General features: G+C 41.7%; 1 protein-coding gene across 27 annotated transcripts in view; it reads right to left on the bottom strand.

The window, feature by feature from the left end:
• TRPM3 (transient receptor potential cation channel, subfamily M, member 3) overlaps positions 1–21,566 on the bottom strand; it is a 990,741-nt gene that overhangs the window by 39,567 nt on the left and 929,608 nt on the right. For 24 of the 27 annotated variants that reach the window (XM_011970184.1, XM_011970182.1, XM_011970181.1 and 21 more), the window contains one exon: positions 16,685–16,859. In XM_011970184.1, coding sequence (XP_011825574.1) covers positions 16,685–16,859 — 175 coding nt within the window. Of the gene's footprint in view, positions 1–16,648; positions 16,860–21,566 lie in introns of all 27 variants that reach the window. The other 3 variants (XM_011970163.1, XM_011970165.1, XM_011970161.1) reach the window with 1 other exon arrangement.

The following is a 21,566-nucleotide window of genomic DNA, read 5'->3' on the forward strand; positions in this document are numbered from 1 at the left end:
CTTGGATTGATGCAGAAATGTAGGTTAAATCATGCAATTCATGTCACACACACACACACTACCAACACCACCACCACCATCATCAACATGATCATCAACTCAATTCCTGCACAAAATCCTTCACTTCATAGTTTTCCCAGTGAATTAGGAGAACATTCAAATCCTTACACTAGCCTAAAAGGCCCTGCTCAACTTGGCCCTGGTCTGCCTCTCCAACTTTATTCCCCACCATTCTCTCCTTACACACCATACTTCCACCCTGCTGGTCTTCTCTCAGTTACTGGCAGGAGGAGTACCCTCCCTTCTGTCTCAGGACTTTGCACTGGCTGTTTCCCCTGCCTGGGCTCTTTTCCTACTCTTTCCGTAGCAAATGCCTGCTTATTCTGCATAGCTTGGCTTGAAAGTCACTTCCTCAGAGAGCCTTTCTCTGAGCCCCAAATATATCTCCTTGTTAGATGTTCTCATAGCACTCTGTATTCGTTCATCACATACTTAGCAGAGCTTACGATTAAGTATTTATTTGTGTAATTCTGGGTTTGATCTCTGATGCCTCTACTAGGCTATGAGCTCCCAAGGAGGCAGGAGCTTCATCAGTTTTTCTCACTACTATTCCCCATTACACAGGAGAATGCCTGGAACAGAGTTGGTTCCAAATATTTGCTGAATCCATGAATGAATGAATAATTAGGTTAGCTGCCCAGAATGACTTTCAGGCTGGCTGACAGGCTGACACAATGGGAGAAACACAATCGTGGTTTTTCATGAGGAGCAGCAGCAGAACACCTTGGTTCTGTTTTGCTGTGGAGAGACAGGCATGCTATTTGAGACTGCTTATTTTGCCTTAGTTGTTTCAGTGAGCTTGTTTTTTTTCTTTTCTTTTTTCCAACAGGGTCCCACTCTGTCACCCAGGTTCTGTCACCCAGATTGTACAGTGGCACAATCACAGGTCATTGCAGCCTTAAACTCCCAGGTTCAAGCAATTCTTCCACCTCAGTCTCTCAAGTAGCTGGGACCACAGGTGTGTGCCACCACATCCAGCTAAATTTGTTTTATTTTGTAGAGATGGGGTCTTGGTATGTTGCCCAGGCTGGTCTTGAACTCCTAGGATCAAGCCATACCTCCCCCCTCATTTTAAATGAACATAAATGGAACAGAGAAGCCTAGAGGGCACCTGGGTGTTTGAAGTAGTGAAGGCTCCTACATCTACCTGGAGCTGGCTTCCCTGCTGGAAGAAACAATGGCTTTGCAAACTTTAGCTTTATAGGGCTTACCCTTACACATACCCGACTTCATTTTTTCCTACAGTTACTACTATCTCTAATAACACCTTATCTCTAAGTAGCCTTTGACACTGTGCCATTTGTTTCATTCTTTCCCAAATTTTGGTCTTTGGGTATCACTTTCATTAATGTGGCACATTTACACATCACCGGTGCTATTATTTATTAATGTTTATTTTTTTTCCTTGAATGCATCCCACTCTGACATTGATGCAAATTTTAGCTTCATCAAAAACAATAATACGCATGAATGTCTGATTATATTCATTTGGGCTTATATTCATTTGGGAAAGAACGTTCTTTTTCTGGGCTGTGTTCTTGTGTGAGAGGAACACCCGGGTTGACCTCCTTTCTGTCCTCAAACTGTTAAGAATATACCAAAGAACAGAGAGTTTCAGTAACTTGCCCAAGGTCACAGGGTTAGTAGACATGACAGAACTGAGATTCAGTGTCTGGTTTCTGCCTCTGTCCTGGACTGTTCCTGTCACACTAACTCAAACCATTCTTCACCGAGTTCTCTACCCACACCAGGCACTCCGTAACTATGAACTGTGGTTGGACTAATGATGACTTCCAAAAGCAACCTCTTCATCAAGCTTTTTCTCTGAGTACGTTATATTCTGTGCAATGCTGCTGGCATCTTGGGACATTAGCTACCTCTTTCCAATGTGTAATTTTCTGACCCATCTATGAGCCATGTCTCATTTGTATTACCAGGATGCCCCCTGTTTTCATGATGAATGCCATTTTGACATACTTGTAGAGACAGGTGAATCTCCTCATGGGCAGTACAATGTGTTTTTCATGGTACTGTCTAATTTATCCGTGATGGGTGATTCTGAGACTCTCCAAGGTATCACATGTCAGTGACCTAGAAACTCTTCTGGGAAGCCACAGGATGGCTTCAATGGTGGAGGAAGCTCCCTTCCTCATTTCCTAATTCTGGAAACCAGTGGTTTCTGGGCAATTCTCTACCTTCCTGACCATCAACCTTTGGCAGTGCACTGTGTCTTGAATAGCTGCAAAGTTGCTGATCCTGTTCTTAAATTCAGTTCTTAAATCCAGTCCTCATTTAGAATTAAACCACATACTTGAGCACAGAAATTCCACCACGACATGCTACACCAACTTGAGTTGCTGCTGTAGATCTTCCTTTTTTTTTTTCCAGATAGAGGCTTGCTCGGTCGCCCAGACTAGAGTACAATGGCGCGATCTCGGCTCACTGCAACCTCCGCCTCCAGGGTTCAAGTGATTTTCCTGCCTCAGCCTCCTGAGTAGCTGGGATTACAGGTGTCCGCCACTGTGCGTGGCTAATTTTTGTGTTTTTAGTAGAGATGGGGTTTCACCATCTTGGCCAGGCTGGTCTCAAACTCCTGACCTCATGATCCACCCACCTTGGCCACCCAAAGTGCTGGTATTACAGGGATTAAAGGCATGAATCACCACACCTGGCCCCTGCTGTAGATCTTAAACTCCAATCACACTGGCATTCTTTCTGATCCCAGTTGAAAGCATCCAGACCATTCCTACCACATGGCTTTTTCCCTTGCTGTTCTCTCTGTCTGGAATGTCCCTTCCCCAGCTCTTTTCATGCCTGTTTCCATTATTTACATTTCAGCTCAATGTTATCTCTTCAAGCCCTTTCACTGACCATTTTCTATAAAATTGTATGCCCACATCCTTACCGCAGTGACTCTGATCCTACTAGTTGGACTTATTTTCTCCCTGGCAGTTATGACCACCCCAAAGTATGCTGTTTATTTGTTGACTTACTGTTTCCCCGAACCCCACAGTAGATGTAACTGCTATGAAGTGCATGCCAAGGCCTCTCTTGTTTACTGCTTTCTCTTCGTAATAAGTGGTTGCTAAGTAAATAAATGCATGATGTGGTCCAGTCACTGCAGTGAGGTGTAGGGGAAAGCGCAAGGCTCTGGATTCAGACGGAAGCAGCCTTCTGTTCCAATGCCGAAGTTAAGAGCGTGGGTCTAGAAGTCAGATGGGCATGGATTCCAATTCAGCCTCTGCCACTTCCTGGCTGTGTGCCTTCAACAAGTTCTTTAACCTCTGCTCTCCATGTAGATCACTAGTAAATCAACACTAATGAGTCACAGTGTATCATGTGCCTGGCCTGGTGCCAGCCACTGTAATAGCCTCTCAACAAATGTTAATTGGTTTCCCTTTCCCTAGAAATGTCAGAAGAAACCCATGAAACCCAAGACATAGTTTTTGTAACACACTTGGTAGTTAATAGAGAATTCAGGCATCCCTGTATTCAATACAATCTGCTTAAGTACGACTGCCGTACATTTGGGAAAAAGCAGTGACATTTTCAGCAGTTGGCTATCTTATGTAGACTCCTGATAAGGTTGATAATCTTAAATCCACAGGAAAGAATCCAGTCTTTTAGTGCGTGACCTGTTTGATAGAGGCGTCCCCCGCCCTCTATATTCAATTACTTGCTGTAGAATAGAACCGCATTCACCATGTATAGTTCCTTCAGTGCTTGAACATTATGTTCCTCAGGTGGCATGAGTGACTTTGAAGTACTTGTCAGCAACTGGCTTTCTTGTAACAGTACTGTAACCATTCAGTTCACAGTGACATTTTACTTCTGAAGCCCTTGTTCAGAATATTAAAAAGGGCACATAGCAGACTTCATCCTTTTGCTTCAAGGCCTGTGATTCTGTAAAGCTAGCCCCTCGACTCAGGAGAGAGTCACTGGCCTCAGTGCATGTTTAAAACCTGTTTTCAATTTGGTTCAGTGGTGTTAAGTTGGTCAATAAATATCACTATTGAGTCTTATCATGGGGGGTATGATTCCCCTTTGTGCTTTATCACAAACAGTGAGCTGGATTGATTGAACTGAACTATTTCACCAGGACATCTGAGATCACTCAGACTACTTTCTCTGTGAGTGCATCATGGTGCTTTTCTATCTCAAAAAAAAAAAAAAAAAAAAAAAAAAAGACTGATGTCTCTTAGATGCAAAGTTGAGAAGGGAGGTGTTGAAGTTTGCTAGACTCCACCTGGATTTGCAAAATATTTGTAAATTATAAATGATAGGTTAAGGCCCTGGGTTGTTCTTGTTCTTCATAGCAATGATAGCTTATTATGTCCAAAACTGGTGCCCAAGGGCATGGGACAAGATCTACTGGCGTTTGCCAAAAGTGGTCCTTCATGTTGACTGTTCAGACACTCTAAATGCCCGATGTCCTAACTTGGTCTTTGGTCTGAAGACAGAGTGAGCAGGGCAGAGGGTGACGTCGTGAAACCCTGTAAGGGATGATCACTGGGGACCTGCAGCACTCTCTGCCTGGCTTTAGTGTGTGAGAACTTGGAGCCCCTTCAGATCTGTCCTTTAGGACTTTTTACAAATTGAGGTAACTATATTGTGTCATTTTTCTTTGAGAAGCAATAAGAAGGAGTTGAATTTTGGGTTCAGAACCCAGGTTTTCTCAATCTTAGCACATTGACATTTTGGGGGGGATAATTCTTTGGAGAAGATGTCCTGTGCATCATGGGATGTTAGGCTGCATCCCTGGCCTGTACCGCTAGATGTTAGTAGCGCCCCCTAGGTTGTGACAACCAAAATACTTCCAGCAGTGCCAAATGTCTCTTTGCCGGGTGGTGGTTAGGGGGTGCAACTGCCCCTGGTTGAGAACCAGTGAGATAGACCTTGACTATGGGAGATTATCTTGTGGTCACAAGAAAGCCTGTTTGAGAGTTCTCAGCTTCTCTGGGTTGTCCTTGGGCCTTTCAGACCTTTGAGTTTCCTGGAGAATAGATTTTTATTTTTAGTTTTTTAGAGATGGAGTCTCACTATGTTGTCCAGGTATGATCACAGGCATGATCCCACTACCCATCAGCATGGGAGTATTGGCCTGTTCCATTTCTAACCTAGGCCAGCTTACCCCTCCTAAGGCAACCTGCTGGTCCCTCACTCCCAGGAGGTCACTACATTGATGCTGAACTTATTGTGGACGCCCGATCAACACAGCACACCATAACCCAGAACTCCTGGGCTCAAGTGGTCCTCCTGCCTCAACCTCACGGGCAGCTGGGACTACAGGTGTGCACCACCGTGCCAAGTGGGAATAGATTTTTTGATTGGATGAACTAATGATAAAAAAGAAAAAAGTGAGAGAGAGTAGTATATAAATACATTCATTCCCTCCTTTCTTCCTTTCTCTCCTCTGCATCTCTGTAAGTTTTCCAGAAGGGGAGAGATGGGGTTTGGAGGAGGAGAAAACTAGCTGAACTGAAAAAGCTGCAGCTAGGAAGCCCATGCCTGCAGACTGAACTGAGGAGCCTGAGGCTTGTAGAACTTCAGATGATCCTGATATTCAAGTTCAGGCATCAGCAATTTACCGCAGGCAGAGTAGAAGACAGTATCTGGAGGCAAACTGGGCATCTGCCAGGACCCTTGACAAAATTGCAACGTTGGCAAAGTCGTTCTGCCACCACGTGTCTTTGTGAAGCCTCTCCACACCCTGTCTCACTTTCCTTGCCCTCCAGACACTCAGTTGCCTCATGCTGGCTGCTGGCTGCTCAGGGCCCACCTCATGCATGCTGAGCCATCAGCTTCCATGTCACCTGCCCCCATTTCAACGCTCCTTTCCTGAATGCTGATTTCAGCTATTTTGAGGGTTGAGAGGAGAGATTCACATACTTCACATTAGGGGGAAAAGAGTCAGCAGGTTTAACCTGTTCAGGGAATATTTCTACTCTTAAAAGAGAAAGTTGTTACCCCTCTTTTAGAAGATATTTTGGAACAAAGGGCTTTTTTATGGCTTATCTAATTTCCCTGAAATGAGCATTATGGTTGCATGTTTTCTAGCTGCCATCTCCCCACTCTTCAATGACACCTATGAGTTCCATAAACTGAAGCTGTACTTCACAAGGGACTCCACACAAGGTGACCTGTGAATTTCCCACAAGATCCAAGTTGCTTAGCCTGACATATAAAGCCCTTTACAGCAATTTACCTTACTAACCTCTTCTCCACTTATTTGCTCAAGTAATGGTGGAAAAGATGAATACAGACCCTGGCCCCAACCCATCCCCAACCCCCACAATGCATAGAATCCACTGAGGGATACATACAATAAATCAGACAAAAAAAATACGGTGTCCACATTAACCCAGGGTAGGTACAGGGGGCTTGGGAGCACCTGGTACACGGAACTAACCCGGAGGCTAGTTCCAGGTTGGTCCAGGGAGGACACCTCATGTCTCCACTCTCTCTGGCTCCCACAGGCCCACGCCAGGCATGCTCTGTCATGCCTCTGACTTTGTACATAAGAGTCCCTTTGTTTAGAGTGCCCTGTCATTATCTGTCTGAAAAACGCTTAATATCCTTTGTGATACAGCTTGCTTAACTGTTACCTCCAGGAGACTTTCTCAGAGTGCATCTGGCCCTCCCTTCCTTTTCTCTGTCCACTCTTCCTACTGCTAAACTGTGTCCTTTCCTTTGAGTTAAGTCCTTGCACAACACCTCCGTGATATATATGAGATAGATATGTGATATATATCCCACTGATTTGTAACGTGTGTTTAGGTGTCAGTCTTCTTCAGCAACTTCCTTCAAAACCGAGGCAATCAAGTATGTCTTTTTAACTCCAATCTTGTGGCGTAGAGCCTGGCACTTGAAGTGCTTAGTAAATGTCACTGAATGAATGAACCCATTCAAACTAGAATCTGGAAAATATTATGGCAGGATGTCTCCTTTATTCCTTTGTGTATTAGGTTATGAGATATATACACAGAAGAGTCCATAAAACATATATGTCCAGTGTAAAATGAAAGCCCACATAACCACAGCCTGGGTCAAGGAATAGCCACCTCTATCCTTAACTCACCAGTGGGTGTCCTCTCCTTGAATTGAGTGTGTCACTAAGATGAAGACTCAACATCCTGCATTTGACCTGAAGTTATTGGGGTCTTTTTCCAAGCAAGCACTCATCTTGAACCTTAGCACTGATGTCCTAGATATCAAATATTTGACTGAAGGCCAAGCAATTCAGTCAAACATCACTTGACAGACGTGGTCTGAAATCTAGCTGCAGGAAGCGACTCGCTCCACTGGATAGTATCTTACAAAAGATCTTGAGCATCTTCCTTTCCCTTACATATTGAGGTTGCAGGCTTATTGGAACTCTGTCCCATTGGAGGGAAAATCAACTAAAGCACGGGCCTTGCTGGGATCATCTGCTAATAGTTAGTCTGTGTGGAGATCAGTCTATTTGTTGGTGGCTGTTAATAAAGATCAATTAAAATCTTGCCACGTCATTAAGAAGGGGTGTACTCTGTTTTGAGTGGAAATTAACCATCTGCCTCGCTGTGTTTGGTCAGAACACAGCCTTTGGAAAGGCCATAGTTACAGGATGCATGGCAACCACTGCTATCATGGTGAGGCTCAGAGCTGGTGGGGCTCTCTGCATGGGCCTCAACTGGTCCTGCAGCTGGGCTAACACAGCTCTCTCTGCCTTCCTCTGCTGCCCTCAACAATCAAGGGCCAGCGGGTGGGTGGGCCGGCCTTCCTTTCCTTTCTTTCCTTCCTTCCTTCCCTCCTTCCCTCCCTCCCTTCTTTCCTTATCTTCTCCTTCCTTTCTTACTTCCTTCTCTCCCTCATTTCCTCCCTCCCTTCCTTATCTCTGCACATATACAACAATCATGACTTTTTCAATAGATATTTCTTGAATGCAGCTGGAATTTTCTTCTTGAAAACAAAGTTAGCTAGCTACTTTCAGGAACTTAACTCTAGAATCCCCTTTGATTCCACTTTCCTTTCTCACTCCTCCCCGCCTCCACCCTGTGCGTGTGTGTGTGTGTGTGTGTGTCATGAATCCATGATCACTACATTTAATTTAATTCACATTTTAAATTCCTTTATAACAAACGTAGCTTCTTTTTCTCATCTTCACTGACATTTCTGACACTTCAGCTTTTCTAGTTTCTTTATACGTAGTCCCTGAAATCTTTTTGTTTGCTTGATTGATTGTTTAAAGCAGATAACAACATCACTCTCTATCCTCCGCTTCAAGGAGTTTAATTCATGCACCAACTATTTTCTGAGCACCTACATTGTATGAGACACAGATTGAGGTGTTGGAGACACTGCAGTGAACAAGGAAAATGTGGTCCCTGCTCTCACAGAGCTGGCATTCTAAAGGATTTTTATATTCTAGAACAGCGCTATCTAATTCAGTAGCCACTAGCAACATGCAGCTATTTAAATTAAAATCTCAGTTAATTAAAAAGAGAAATATTAAAAATTTAGTTTCTCATTTATACTAGCCACATTTCAAGCACTCAGTAGCCATATGTGATGAGCAGCTATGGTATTGGACAACATAGATCTAGATGAGTACCATCACAATAGATTCTGTACAGGGCTGTTCTGAAGAATTTCCAGACTTACCACCATTCTGGGAGTCTAAGAGATCCCTGCAGCCACACTGTGAGATGATTTATGACGACACCAGATTACAGTTACTTCATATATAATCTTTCCTTCGAAACATGTAGGTTATGTCTAGGATGCGTGGAGCTGATGGGTTTATTTTTATTTTGGGTGTCCTGTTTTTACTTACAAGATGGTTAAATTAGTGTGGTGGGATAGTATGGAGAAGTACTCACTTCTCTTCCTATATTTCAAGCAGGTACTGGCTCAGGACCCCCCACCCCAGGGAACAGAAGGTGGCAGCACAGAATCCAGAAATAGCCCTTGAGTTTCTCTGGCTGCTTTTTCCAAATGTACAAGCTCTCAGGGACCTTAGAGGGTTTTCAGAAGGGGCAACAGAAAGGAGGATTTGGGGAATAGATAAAAATGTCTTGGCAGAAGCAGGGCTGGAGGAGAGAAAAGAGAAATGTGAGTCTGCATATACATGTGAGAGTGTATGAGAGTGAACGCTATTCCAAGGTTGGAATATTCCAAGGTTATATCAAGAGTTCACCTTTGTGGAAGGTGATGAATGATGCTTCTCTAGCATCACAAGCCATTGCCAATTTCAAAAGGAGAGCCTCCTTTGAGATGGAGAATTCTCTAGCCATTTGGGGAGGTTCCTCTTCAGGATCTAGTTACTCTTCTCTGTTACACAAAGTCTCCAATTCCATCCTTTTGGGACTAGATATCAGTAGCTTCATCTGACCTTTTATACTACTAGGGTTCCAGTCTTTAACTCTCTTAAAACTCTGGCTAAGTTACTCCCACCATACTTCTTTCTGTCATCCTCTATTCCTACAATGCCAGCTCCTCCAGCCCCCCACCTTCCCCTGGGCTATTGTCCTCATGTGATGGTAGGCTTTCTGCCCCCTGAGCTCTTATCGCTGTTCCCTTTTTCTCCTTTTCCCCTGAGTCTTCTGGAACCCAATTATCACTGAATACAAACTCCTCTGCTTTCTTGTACCTTTTTATTTATTTATTTTTTTGAGACAGGGTCTTGCTCTGTTGCCCAGGCTGGAGTGCAGTGGCACAATAATATGTCACTGGAGTTTTGAACTCCTGACCTGAAATGGTCCTCCTGCCTCAGCCTCCCAAAATGCATGGGCCACTGCATCTGGCCTTCTTTCTCATGTTTTTATGAGTCCACTTCCCCATTTTCTTGACTTAATTAAAATCCATCTTGGAGGAAGACACCACCTCTCTGTAACCTTTTCAAGTAGAGGTTGCACATTTTCTACATTGTGGTTCCCAGAGGTAATGTCTGCATTTTTATTGATACTCTTTGTCTTTTCAAAACTACTGTTTTTCACTTTTGTGCAAAAAGCCCTTTCTTTTTTAAGTTTCAGATCATCTTGATCAAAGTCTTCCCGTTCACACCTTCTGTCATTATTGTAAACAACTTCAATATCTGTATTGATAAACACAGAAGAATCTAGCTTCAAGATACTTGACCTCAACTTCAGCATGTTCTAGAACCCATCCTCGTAGCTACTCCTGGACCTTATCGTTATTCGAAACTGCTTCACCTCTTAATTCTGAACATCAATTTACTATTCCCTGACCACATCGTATCATCACAGCCTTCAGGATCTTTAGTCAATGTAATTGCTTCTCAGGCTAGAAGTCTAGTCCTTTGATTATTCCTTTTTCCTCTGGGGTTTTCACCAACTTTACACCTTCCTTTTCCCTTCATCTTAGACCTCACAATGTATAACTTCAAGAACCCTTGCAAATATCTTTAATAGCCCTAGTGCCTGTTCTCTCTGCCATGTGGGCACAGCAAAGCCTCAATCTTGGATTAATCCAGCCATTTGTCTTTCCTGTACTATATCCGGGTGCAGAGTCGTGACTGGGAAAACATACAACTTATCTATGCAAAGAGGTGGCCCAGAGCACTCCTGTGATATGTACCAAGTCAGTGACATCTGCCATTTTCCTAGTGGTGATTACACTTAGAGCTCTACTACATTGTGCTTTTTCTGTCCCTCCTGCCCCGTTGATACATATACAGCACTTCTCTCCCTCTTCCCTAGTAAATGCTTTGTCCTGCTGCTCATTTACTCTTACATCACTGTAATTGGTTTTTGCACTTGCCACTGAAATAAAAATCCCTGGGCAAAAATCACCAGTGACTTCCTGAAGGACTAACTAAATGGACTTCTGTAAATATCCACCCAGTTGGACTTTTCTCTTGCATTTGACACTGTTGATCACTCAGTATTCCACTCTGGCCTTCTCTTCTCTCTCTACTTGTGCCCTCTGGTAAGCTCACCCATCATGGCATTAACCATCATGGTGGTTATATAGTTGATCCCTAAATCTCTATCTCCAGTCCAGCTTCTACTGAGCTCCAGAGTTCTATGTGCAAAATAGCCTTCTTCATGGTTTTCCTGGAATTCCCATAGAAACCTCAAACTCAGTTCAATCTTGACGGAAAAAATCCCCATACCCCCATAGTTCCTTGTCCCAGATTCTCTATCTCAGTGAATGACATCACCCTTTAGACTAAGCCAGAAACCTTGGTGTAATCTCCAGCTCCTTTGTTTTAAATCCTCATCCGCTTTTCCCACTATCACCCTCTGCACCATCTGATTTCTTCTCAGGTTCTTTTGATTGTTCTTTCCTAAAATTTCATCCTGCCTGTTTCCTCCATTCCAGCTGCTGCTGCATTAGAAATTTCCTCTCACCTCTCACCTCCTACCTCAACCCCTCTTATGGACCTTCCACATTTTTGCTTGGGAGCTCTGATGAAAACATACATCTTGATCATGGTACTATTCTGAGCATGGAGTATAAGTCCTCCAGGATCTGTACCCCGTCTCTCTCCTCAGACCCTTCTGTCCTACTTCCTGTCTCTTGCCTCTTACTCTACCATCAGCCGTACTAAACTATCCATTGCTCCTGGAACTTTTTATACTAATTCGCACTTTGGAAGGCCATTCTCCCCTCCTTACACCTCCTGCTCTCATCTGCCTCAAACATCAGCTCATATTGCGTGGCTCACCTCAACCCTCCCTTTCTCTGCAAGGTCTCATCTCCCACCCCAGGTAGAACTGACTACATTCTTTGGCTCCATCTCTACACATGCATTGTCAGTGTCAGCTGGCCTTTCCTGGACTGTAAGCTCCTTGAAGACAATGCCTCTGTCACAGGCATCTTTGTGCTCTGGTTTCCAGCTCATAGTACAAACAAAATAAATATTCATTGACTGAAGAAAGAATTCAAAGTGGAGTCCAACCTGTGAGAAAATGCTAATTAAATGTTATGACAATAGAACAAGTGTTGATCAAAACAGCGTCCAGAATCATCACAAAGGCCTGTCTGCAGATAGCTCTGTTATTAGTAAATCCGTGAAGCTTCCGTTTGTATTAGTAAACAAGTCAGGTGGGTATTCTCTATAACGTGAGCTGACTTTCAGGGACAGAAAGTGAGGATGGTGCCTCATACTGGCTTGCTTCCTTAGCAATTTGTGAAAACAAAACCCAACAAAACAATTCTCCCTTTCCCAAAAGTTGGCACTGGCTCAAGTTTTCTTTTCCAAAATACTTTCTTTGGTCAAGCAACACTCCCCACGCTATAGCTGTTAGGCATTAGTGTGCTCTGAATCCATTAGAGAAGGTCAGTCCAGAATACTAAACAGATGCACAGCCCTGAGTCTTGAGAACTGGCGTTTCACAATTGCAATGCATAACAATAGTCATCTTCTTCGTTCATGCTGCTCTAAGCTTCACCACAAGCAGGCGTACTTTAGAGACTGGCTCCTTGAGCTGTACTGATTTCCACATGGGAAGTGAGGAACAATTAATTTGAGGCAGAAAAATAATTCAGAAATGTGTTTTGGCTTTACACGCACACACATGACAAAAACAACACTTTAAATTCAGTCAACATCACAGAGACAACATGGACACCAAAAGAGCAAGGATTTTTTTTTCATAGCAAACCTTGTACTAAATATATACACATATAAATAAAGCAAAAACAAAACAAAAACCTTCCTACCCCAGATTACCTATTAATTTTAGATGGAAAAGCCCTAGGCAGTAAGAAAAAAAAACATAACCCAGGCATTAAGTAGATCGGATAGTTAATTTGGAGTGAATGGAAAGGACTAGATAATATTAAGTTGTCATGGTAGAAAGTAAGTTTTGGACATTCTGCTTTCACATTACTATCTAAACTTGTAAAAATACTCAGAGAAGCAGAAAGGAGGACTAAATTTAGACCCTTACTTAATGCATTCAAGAGCATGATTCATTTTTCTCCTGCCCTGGTACAGCCTGGGGAATCTGAATATACAGCCAGCAGCACATGGATGCCCTGTAAATAAATGAAAGTCGCATTCATTCAGGGGCTGGAGAAAGCCAGAGACACCCCGTTTTCCCTGCCAACAAAGGTACACTTTTAGGTACCTCACACACCAGAATGCAGAACCAGATTTCTAAGCTGGCAAGAGTCCATCTAATTTTAGCTTTGCTCCGGCCTTGGCATGAAATGCTGCTGGGCTGGAAATGAATTCTGCTGTTCCTCTCTTCTAAGTGGCTTTTCCCCTCAAGCTCCAGTGGGATCCTGACCAGCTCTGAGAGGCCATGTCACATGGGTCACACAAATGAGACTATCCAAAAGGGTGTCATCATTTGGTAGCCATGCGTTTAACAACCAGGAGCCCAAGTTGCTTCATGGCAGCCCTTAGGTTGGGTCTTGGAGAGCTAGGATTCTATATAGCAAACACGTGAGGACAATCTTGGGCTCTTTGAAAGAAACCAAACAAACCGAAAAGGAACCAACCACACAACAACAGCAAGCTGCATTCCCACAAACTAAATCAGGGCGGTAGGCAGTTTCCGGGTAGAGCAGACAGTCACAGTCCCTTCCCCAGGTTCCTTATCGTCTGCTTCCAATCATTCTCTCACTCTCCTCCGCTGCCTAAACCCAAAGCAAACATTTCAGTCTCCACAGAGAACTGGGATGAAGGCTGAACTATCATTTGTGTAGAGTCCAACACGGCTTAGAGGTGAAAAGCACCTAAATTATGTTGTGACTTTACAGCGACTCCATTTTCTTTCCTTTTGGTTTAGTTTTAAGCACATTTGGAAAGTAACCTTACAAGTTTCATTCCAGTATCTTAGGCTTTATTGATCTTATCGATCTTTGGTCTCTGTGTTTAGAACAAATAACAGAAGAAAAGGTGGAAGGCATATCAAAAACCTGTAGTAAGGTAACGTTGCCTCCCAGAAGTGAGGGCATCAAAGCCGCCCTCTCTTCTGAGGTGTGTGATTGATGTTAAAAACCCACCCCAAGGGCCCTATTGTACATCCATATACGTCCAACCCAATTAAGAAAGAGCATTTTCCCAAACATGAAATGGGCTCAGCAATTCTGAAGTAAAAAACAAAAAGAGTTAGCTATGGAGCACGTGCATTCCGTTAGAAATGAGTCACTCTGCGAAGGTATGTTTGAATGAGCAGCACTTCAGAAGGCCCACAAGGGGTACACCCACAGGATGGGACTGGCAGACCCTGGGCAGGGCTGTGGGTCCAGGCGGATATGAGATCCGATCAGCCTGAAAACATGCTTCACAAACCAACCTGGACACGACACAGGAAAGAGGCAAGACATCATAGGGCAGCATAAACGATTTGTGCCTTTCTCAAATAGCTTGTAGTTGGGACTCCAGAGCAGTTCTGAATGACCAGGTAGGGCAGTCACCCAATCCCCACTGGGCCCATCCAGGGCCATAACATGAATATCAAATCATTTGGAGGACAGGAATATTCAATGACTTGGGCCAAATGTCATGACAGGTTTTGGGGGTAGCCTTCTATATCCATTTGAGAAAGGACAAATACTCGTTAGCACTAGACAGAAAACTGGCTGATTTAGCTTAGAACAGTGGCTACCATTGTAGCACGTTCAGAACATTGAAAAGGAAGGTGAGTGGTTGGGGAAGGGCATCATGAAGGCTGCATCTATCCAAGGCTGGGTCAGTTATACATTGGGATTTGGAGTTGAAATTTATTCTCACACACGTAGCACTCCACAGATCTAATTAACAGGGTGGGAAATCCATTTTCATATTTCACTCACACAAAACACTTCTTCTCTGTCTCCAGCGGGTTTTCAAGTTCTAAACTACAATCAGCCCTTCTTTTAAAATGACAATAATAAATCCTCTTATTCAGCCAGATGGTGGTGTTTGTTGCACTAGGCTGGGTTCATAGTACAACATCAATAAATGGCCACTTGTAGAGGGACAGACAGAATCCCATTTATAAAACACACCTACACCTCCCTCCTTCTCCCATCCCAAAATGGGGCATTGTCAAAACATCCCTGGGGGCTTAATCTCTTTCTGGAGCAGAAAGGAAAACTAAAAAAGGCAAAATAATATAACTAAGTGGAAAAACAACTTCTCGGGGGCAAATAGCACATTTAATCCCTGAGGAGAATGGTCATAGGTGGGTTTTTAAAAAGTGTTGTTTCGCCTTTATGGACCATTTGAAAGCAGGCTCTCAAAAGGATTTTTCCCAGTCCCTGGCAAGCTGTCTTGGTGAAGGCTGCACATTGTCAGCCAAAGGTACTACAACCAGGAGATGGAGTTAAAATTCTTCCTCAGTGAGTTGGCTAAGTCTCATGAAACAAGTATTTGTTCCAATTAGGTGTTCCAAAAAGTCTTGATTGCCTTAGATAACGCATTTTGAGAAGGAAAGTGTGTTTGTTCAAAATCCATCGTGGAAGAATAAATGACGTACCGGTATGTTCTGTTGCCAGGGTACACATCCTCTTCACAGGCCTGGAGGACTCACACTCTTTGCTGCCTTGTCCCTGTTTTCCTGGTCTCAGTCCTACCCAGGATGGGCAATGGGAGGGGGCATGCTAACTAGTCTCTGCTCCTGCTCTTAATAAGCTATACTACGTGGTTATGTAACCCTAATCGGTGTCCACAGTCCAGGGCTCAGATGGCTGGTCTGTCAGCAAAAAATGTCTGAAAAATGTTAATTCAACAATGTTGGAGGGATGTTATTTCCAGAACTAAACTCCTCAGGGGAAATGAGAAATTGTTGCTCCTGGGATTCAACTCCTCCACACTGAAAGATGTTTCTTTAATGATGCTTTCTTCCCAAAAAATTTCCCAATGCCTGGTGTGTCCTGACATTTGGTCCAAATAAAATCCTGGAACAGACTCCTAGGATACAACTATCTTCAAACTCCATACAAAAGGAGTGTTTATTACAGAGAATCAGCATCTATTAGGGCATGAAACCTTGGGGGCCTGCTGGCGTTCATTCCCCACGCTGAATCGTTTCATAATATAGATACTATTTTCTTTTTGGCATTTATAGCAAGCAAGTCAGTTTATGACCTAAGGCATTTTCCATACTTCCAGGCAATGAATACTAGCTTCCTATGAGTCTCAATAGCACATAATTTAAGACAGTGGGAAAGGGAGTTGGAGAATAGTTTCCAGTGCAAGAAAAATACCATGCAGATGTTTGCCCTTACTCTTGAATTCTGATGGTGAAATTGAGCATTGTTTATTTGTTCTGAAGTCCAACTCAAGAAATTTATTTTCTAAAGGCTGGGGCTGGTGGCTGGGGTAGAGGTGGGGAGGTAGTGACATAAAATATTCCTGATACTGAAATATTCAACACATGGCCCTGGGATTTTGAATCATAAAGTAATTTAGATCTTTTTAAGTGGTTCATTTTTTGATGAAATTTGGCATACCAGATGTCGATTTGTGTCACAGAACATGACATACGTAAGAAATACCCAAGAACTACTTTGCTAAAATTGTATATTCACCTTCTGTAATTTTTTTCCTCCAAGATAGCAAGCTAGGAATCAGTCCTCTATCTTGAGCCATTTATTGAGAACAAACAAATGAACTTGGAAAAGACACAACCGAATTGAATTTAAATACCTGACTTTGGTGTATGAGAATCATAAACTTGCTTACGGTCTATCTGGTCCGCAAACACTTCCCCATAAATCATCCAATAGGGCATGTAGAAGATGTTCTTGGCCAGTTTCCATGATGGCTCCTCATTGGGAAAAAGGATGGCTTGCCTGGCAACTCCAAAGCTCATCAGCACCACCAGCATAATGATGACAAAGTACATCATGTCTATCATCTGGAAGGGTGGGGAAGCAGAGGGAGAAACAATAGAAAACCCATATGATTGAGTGTTCTTATAAATGCTGACAATGATGGGAACCTCTGGAGGAGGTCCACTTTCTAGACTGCTGGTAAGGGATGTTTAGACAGGCAGTTGTGTCCAGATAAGAAGATGCTTGGTCTATTGAAGCCAGTGTCCACAGAATTCTATCAGTGATTCAAAAAACAGTTTAAAAAGTGCAACACAAATGAAGCCTCTTCATTTTTCATTGCTGTCTGTAGGACCGAGTCAAGGCTAGGCATAGGAGTCACATAAATGGAAGCTTAGGCCTCTATGTGAATCAGGTGCTTTTTCTCTACTCCTGGAGGAGGCCAGTGTCCTCTTTGGGTCTCTTTATTCTTAGAGAAATTGGAATTGGGATAGTTGAACTATTCCAAGAATGACTGCAATGCTGCAAACCTCCTTTCTAAGTTCTGAAAGGCTAATGAATAATTGGAAAGCTCAAAAAACAAAAGCAAAACAAAACAAAACAAACAAAAAAATAAACTGCTTATAAACAAAGCTAGGATAAACCAAATATCCATTATATTCTTACTCTTGTGACCCCACCCCACTGCATAGTATTCTACCACCAATCAGTCTCTCAGACAGAACTGCTGTTTGTATACTTCTCCTGCAGTGTACCCCATTGGCTATGGAGGGTGTTTTCTTGGGCATTAGAATCATGCACCCTAATGAGTCAGACCTGTACCTGCTGTAGAAATGATGGATTTTCATCTTGACATGTTTATAAAGTCCTCCAGGCTGCTCTCTAAAATAATGTTATCTCTTGTTCCTCTTTCTTCCTTGTTTCTTCCCATGATGTATGTTATTTGGGATCTGTTTCTTAAATGCCAAATTATTTTCCTTTTATCACTCAAAATATTAAAAAGATGAGCATGCAATAACTATTGATTTTTCCTGGCCAGAACCCATTACCTCCTCCTTTTATAAACAGTTTCTACCCAGTATGGCCACAAGGTAGGTGTGTTTTCCAGGCCGCATTAAATATGGTACTGGCCCCGGCAAGAGCGATAGAAGGCAGGGATGTGACAAAGACAGGCCAACCAGAATCCTTTTATTGGCTTTGCTTTGTTTTGTTTTAAACTAAAGCTGGGAGAAAGAAGTTTCTTTTGTCTCTGTAATGGGGTGAGTTCATTGTCTCTGACGCTGAGTCCTCTGCCAGTGAAACTGATCAGGGTAAATGAAGCCGATTTGCAAGAGAAAGAGAGCAAATCCTGACAGTGGTTGGGTCCCTGCTTGTAGCAGCCCCTAAGGCCAGTTTCATTATGCCCTTCAGTAAGTCAATATATCCCTTCTAGGCTTAAGCTAGTTGGAGATTGGTTTCTATCATTTGCATCAAAATATAGAATACAAAAGACTTTCTCTTAGATATTATACTTCCTGAAGGGATGCCCATCCACAAAAAAAGCCTAATGCTAATTTTATCAATGATAATGGAGGCTTCAAATTAGTCTTACCATTTTATTTTTTAATTTTTATTTTATTATTATTATTTTTGAGATGGAGTCTTGCTCTGTCACCCAGGCTGGAGTGCAGTGGCACAATCTCGGCTCACTGCGACCTCTGCTTCCTGGGTTCAAGCAATTGTCTGCCTCAGCCTCCTGAATAGCTGGGATTATAGGTGTGCACCACCATGCCCGGCTAATTTTTTTTGTATTTTTAGTTGAGATGGGGTTTCACCATCTTGGCTAGGCTGACCTCGTGAGCCACCCGTCTCAACCTCCCAAAGTGCTGGGATTACAGGCATGAGCCACTGTGCCTGGCCACAATTTTATTTTAAAAGAGTACATTCTATGGTGTCTGTTATCGGAATTCAAACATTATAGCTTTCCTTGTATGCATTAGGACACTGGGGTCTAAACTAGTTTCAAGGCAATTTCAAAATGCATCTCACAAGTATTGCATGACTTCAAAACCAAACAGGAATATCTTAAAATCTGACATCCATTCATATTTTAAAATTGTCTTTAAAGTTGTATGCTAATTAGTTATTTCTTATATAGTTTAGTGGTCTCAGAACTCTTTTAAAGTGAGCAAGCCAGCTGTGTCGAAACAGTTTTATAGGAAACATGGGTCTGTTTTTCATCCTCTCTCTCTTTCTCTTATTTTATAAAATTCTTTCATCATTTATTTACAAAAAATTCTATCAATGAAAAAGCACACATGGGTCCTTCATGTTGTGTTTATTTACATTGATTAAAAGATGGGTTGGGAGAGGAAGGTTTGTGCTCATGAGATTTAGAAGCTAGTTTGACCTAAGGAAACTCAGCCAGTAAATACAGAAACTGTTCTAATTTAATTTCTCAGGGTTGTTTTTGTTCAGATTGATTGTGCTGTCTATCCAGAGGGTCAAAACAATCAAAGAGAAGAAACATTCTTCTCAAACACTTAGCTTCATGTATTTCAAAGAAGTCTTAGCTTTCATACAAATACCAAAATCTGATAGAGTGGAGTGCAGAAATAGAGCATTATTAGTGGGAACTGGGGCTGGCCTCCTCTTTTTAAAGCTAAATTGTCCAGTTGGTTCAATATTAAGAGAGATGATTCTGTCCTAATCTTGTAAATATCTTTCTGTTGTGTTCTACAGAAGACAGCATATAATATATATAATATATAATGTGTATATTATATATAATGTACTATATATAATATATACAATTATGTATTATATATAATATATACAATATATATTTTATACTCTTCTGTAGAACATACATAATATATACATATGTTATATAATATATACATATCTACATTATATATAATATATACATATTATATAGCTTATATACATTATATATAACATGTGCATATTGTATATTATATAATATAGATAATATACACATATGCATGTTATAATATGCATTGTATAATATACATTATATAATACATTATATATAATGTATATATAATATATAAGATATATTTTTTATATATACTGTAGTGGTTAAACACATGTACTTTGGTGTCAGAATACCTGGGTTTTCATCTTGACTATGCTAGTAAAAATAGCTACATGGAAAAAAATCCACACAAAAAGAGTAAAAATAATTACAAAAACAAAATACAACCTTTCTTAAACATTAAAAAAAACAAAGGAAAGAAAAAGAAATATAGCTAGGTGTCCTTGAACAAGCTGCTTAATCTAGTTTTATTTGTAAACTAGGAATAATAATAACACATTTATTTTATGAAGATTAAATGAGTTGGCATGTGAAACAACGTGGTAAGTTCTTCATAAATGTTAACGTATTCTTATTATTAGAGTTGGAAGGAGGTCAGGCTGTGGAGTCAGAGAGAAATTTGAATCCTATTATTGTCCCTTGCTTAGTCTCTTATTTAATTGTTTATTAAATTATTAAACACAGATACGAAAACCTATTTCCAGGGGGTATGATGATGACATGTCTGACATGGTATCTGGCACACAGCAAATGACAGCTATTATTATTGTTTTTATTCTGCATTATGTAAGTGAGCTTAGTACTAGGCTTAGAGAATTCCACTGAGAAGTGGAATATGGAGGAAAGGAGTCAGGGTTTTGTTAAGTGATTCTGGACCAGCAGCAGATCAGTGGGAGTCTTTCCGGATATGCAGGCTTTCCGTGCTGGGAGGTATTTGGTGTACTGGCTTCTTATATTATGCAAAGATTCATAGTACCAGTTTCAAAATGGACTCCTAACGATTGTGTGTCCAGGAATCTCATCAGCTGTCTGTCCCTAGGCCACAAGGCAGGGACTTACTTGCCTGTTTTGTGCTGAATGGGAACTCCCTAATGTTGAGAGGCTTTCGGTATAACACATCTGGGCACATTTTCTTAAGTTCCAGCCTAGTAGTCCATCTGGCTCATTGAAAAATTCTATAGGCATATTTTATGTACCTTCTGGATCAGTGCATCAATTATTGAACTTATCTTAAAAGCCTCTTGAAAGAGAAGCAAAGTCCCCAAATATACTCATTTTCTACTTATTCTTGATGGATAAATTAAGTCATTCATAAGTTAAAAGGTAGAGAAAATGCAGTGCATTCCTCTTGCACACTCCTGAGTAAGGTTTCATTCTAGTCAAAACTGGGATAATTATGCCATTATTAAGATGATAGACATGGATTTTAGAATAATCTCACTGCATTAGCATAACTTTAGTTATCCCAAATATATAAATGCTACCAAGGCTTTAAAGGGTAATATATTTGGCTTGTTTGGGTCTTTTCAGATTTTATTTGTTAAAATAAAATAAGGTAGCAATCAGAAAAAACAACCAATCTGAGTATGTAATCACAGAATGCAGTAATTCTCAACAGAGGCCAATTTCATTTCCTGGGGGACACGTGGAGATGTCTGGAGACATTTTTGTAGTCATAACTGCGTGTGTGTGTGTGTGTGTGTGTGTGTGTGTGTGTGTGTGTGCGCACATGTGCATGCTACTGGCATCCACTGGGTAGATACTGCTAAATATCCTATGATACACAGGACAGCTTCCTAAAATAAGGAATTATCCAGCCTGCAATATCAGCAGTGTCAAGGTTGAGAAAACGTGGCCTAATTTTATAACTATTATAGTTCTTTGCCTTCATTGAGTCCACTTGAAAATACATTTGAGAATCTCATGAAAGCTTGTCCCCTCTGTCCAGAAAATTCACACACCCACACATTTTTAT

Source organism: Mandrillus leucophaeus, unplaced genomic scaffold (assembly GCF_000951045.1).
Source record: "Mandrillus leucophaeus isolate KB7577 unplaced genomic scaffold, Mleu.le_1.0 Scaffold93, whole genome shotgun sequence".
Taxonomy (NCBI): domain Eukaryota; kingdom Metazoa; phylum Chordata; class Mammalia; order Primates; family Cercopithecidae; genus Mandrillus; species Mandrillus leucophaeus.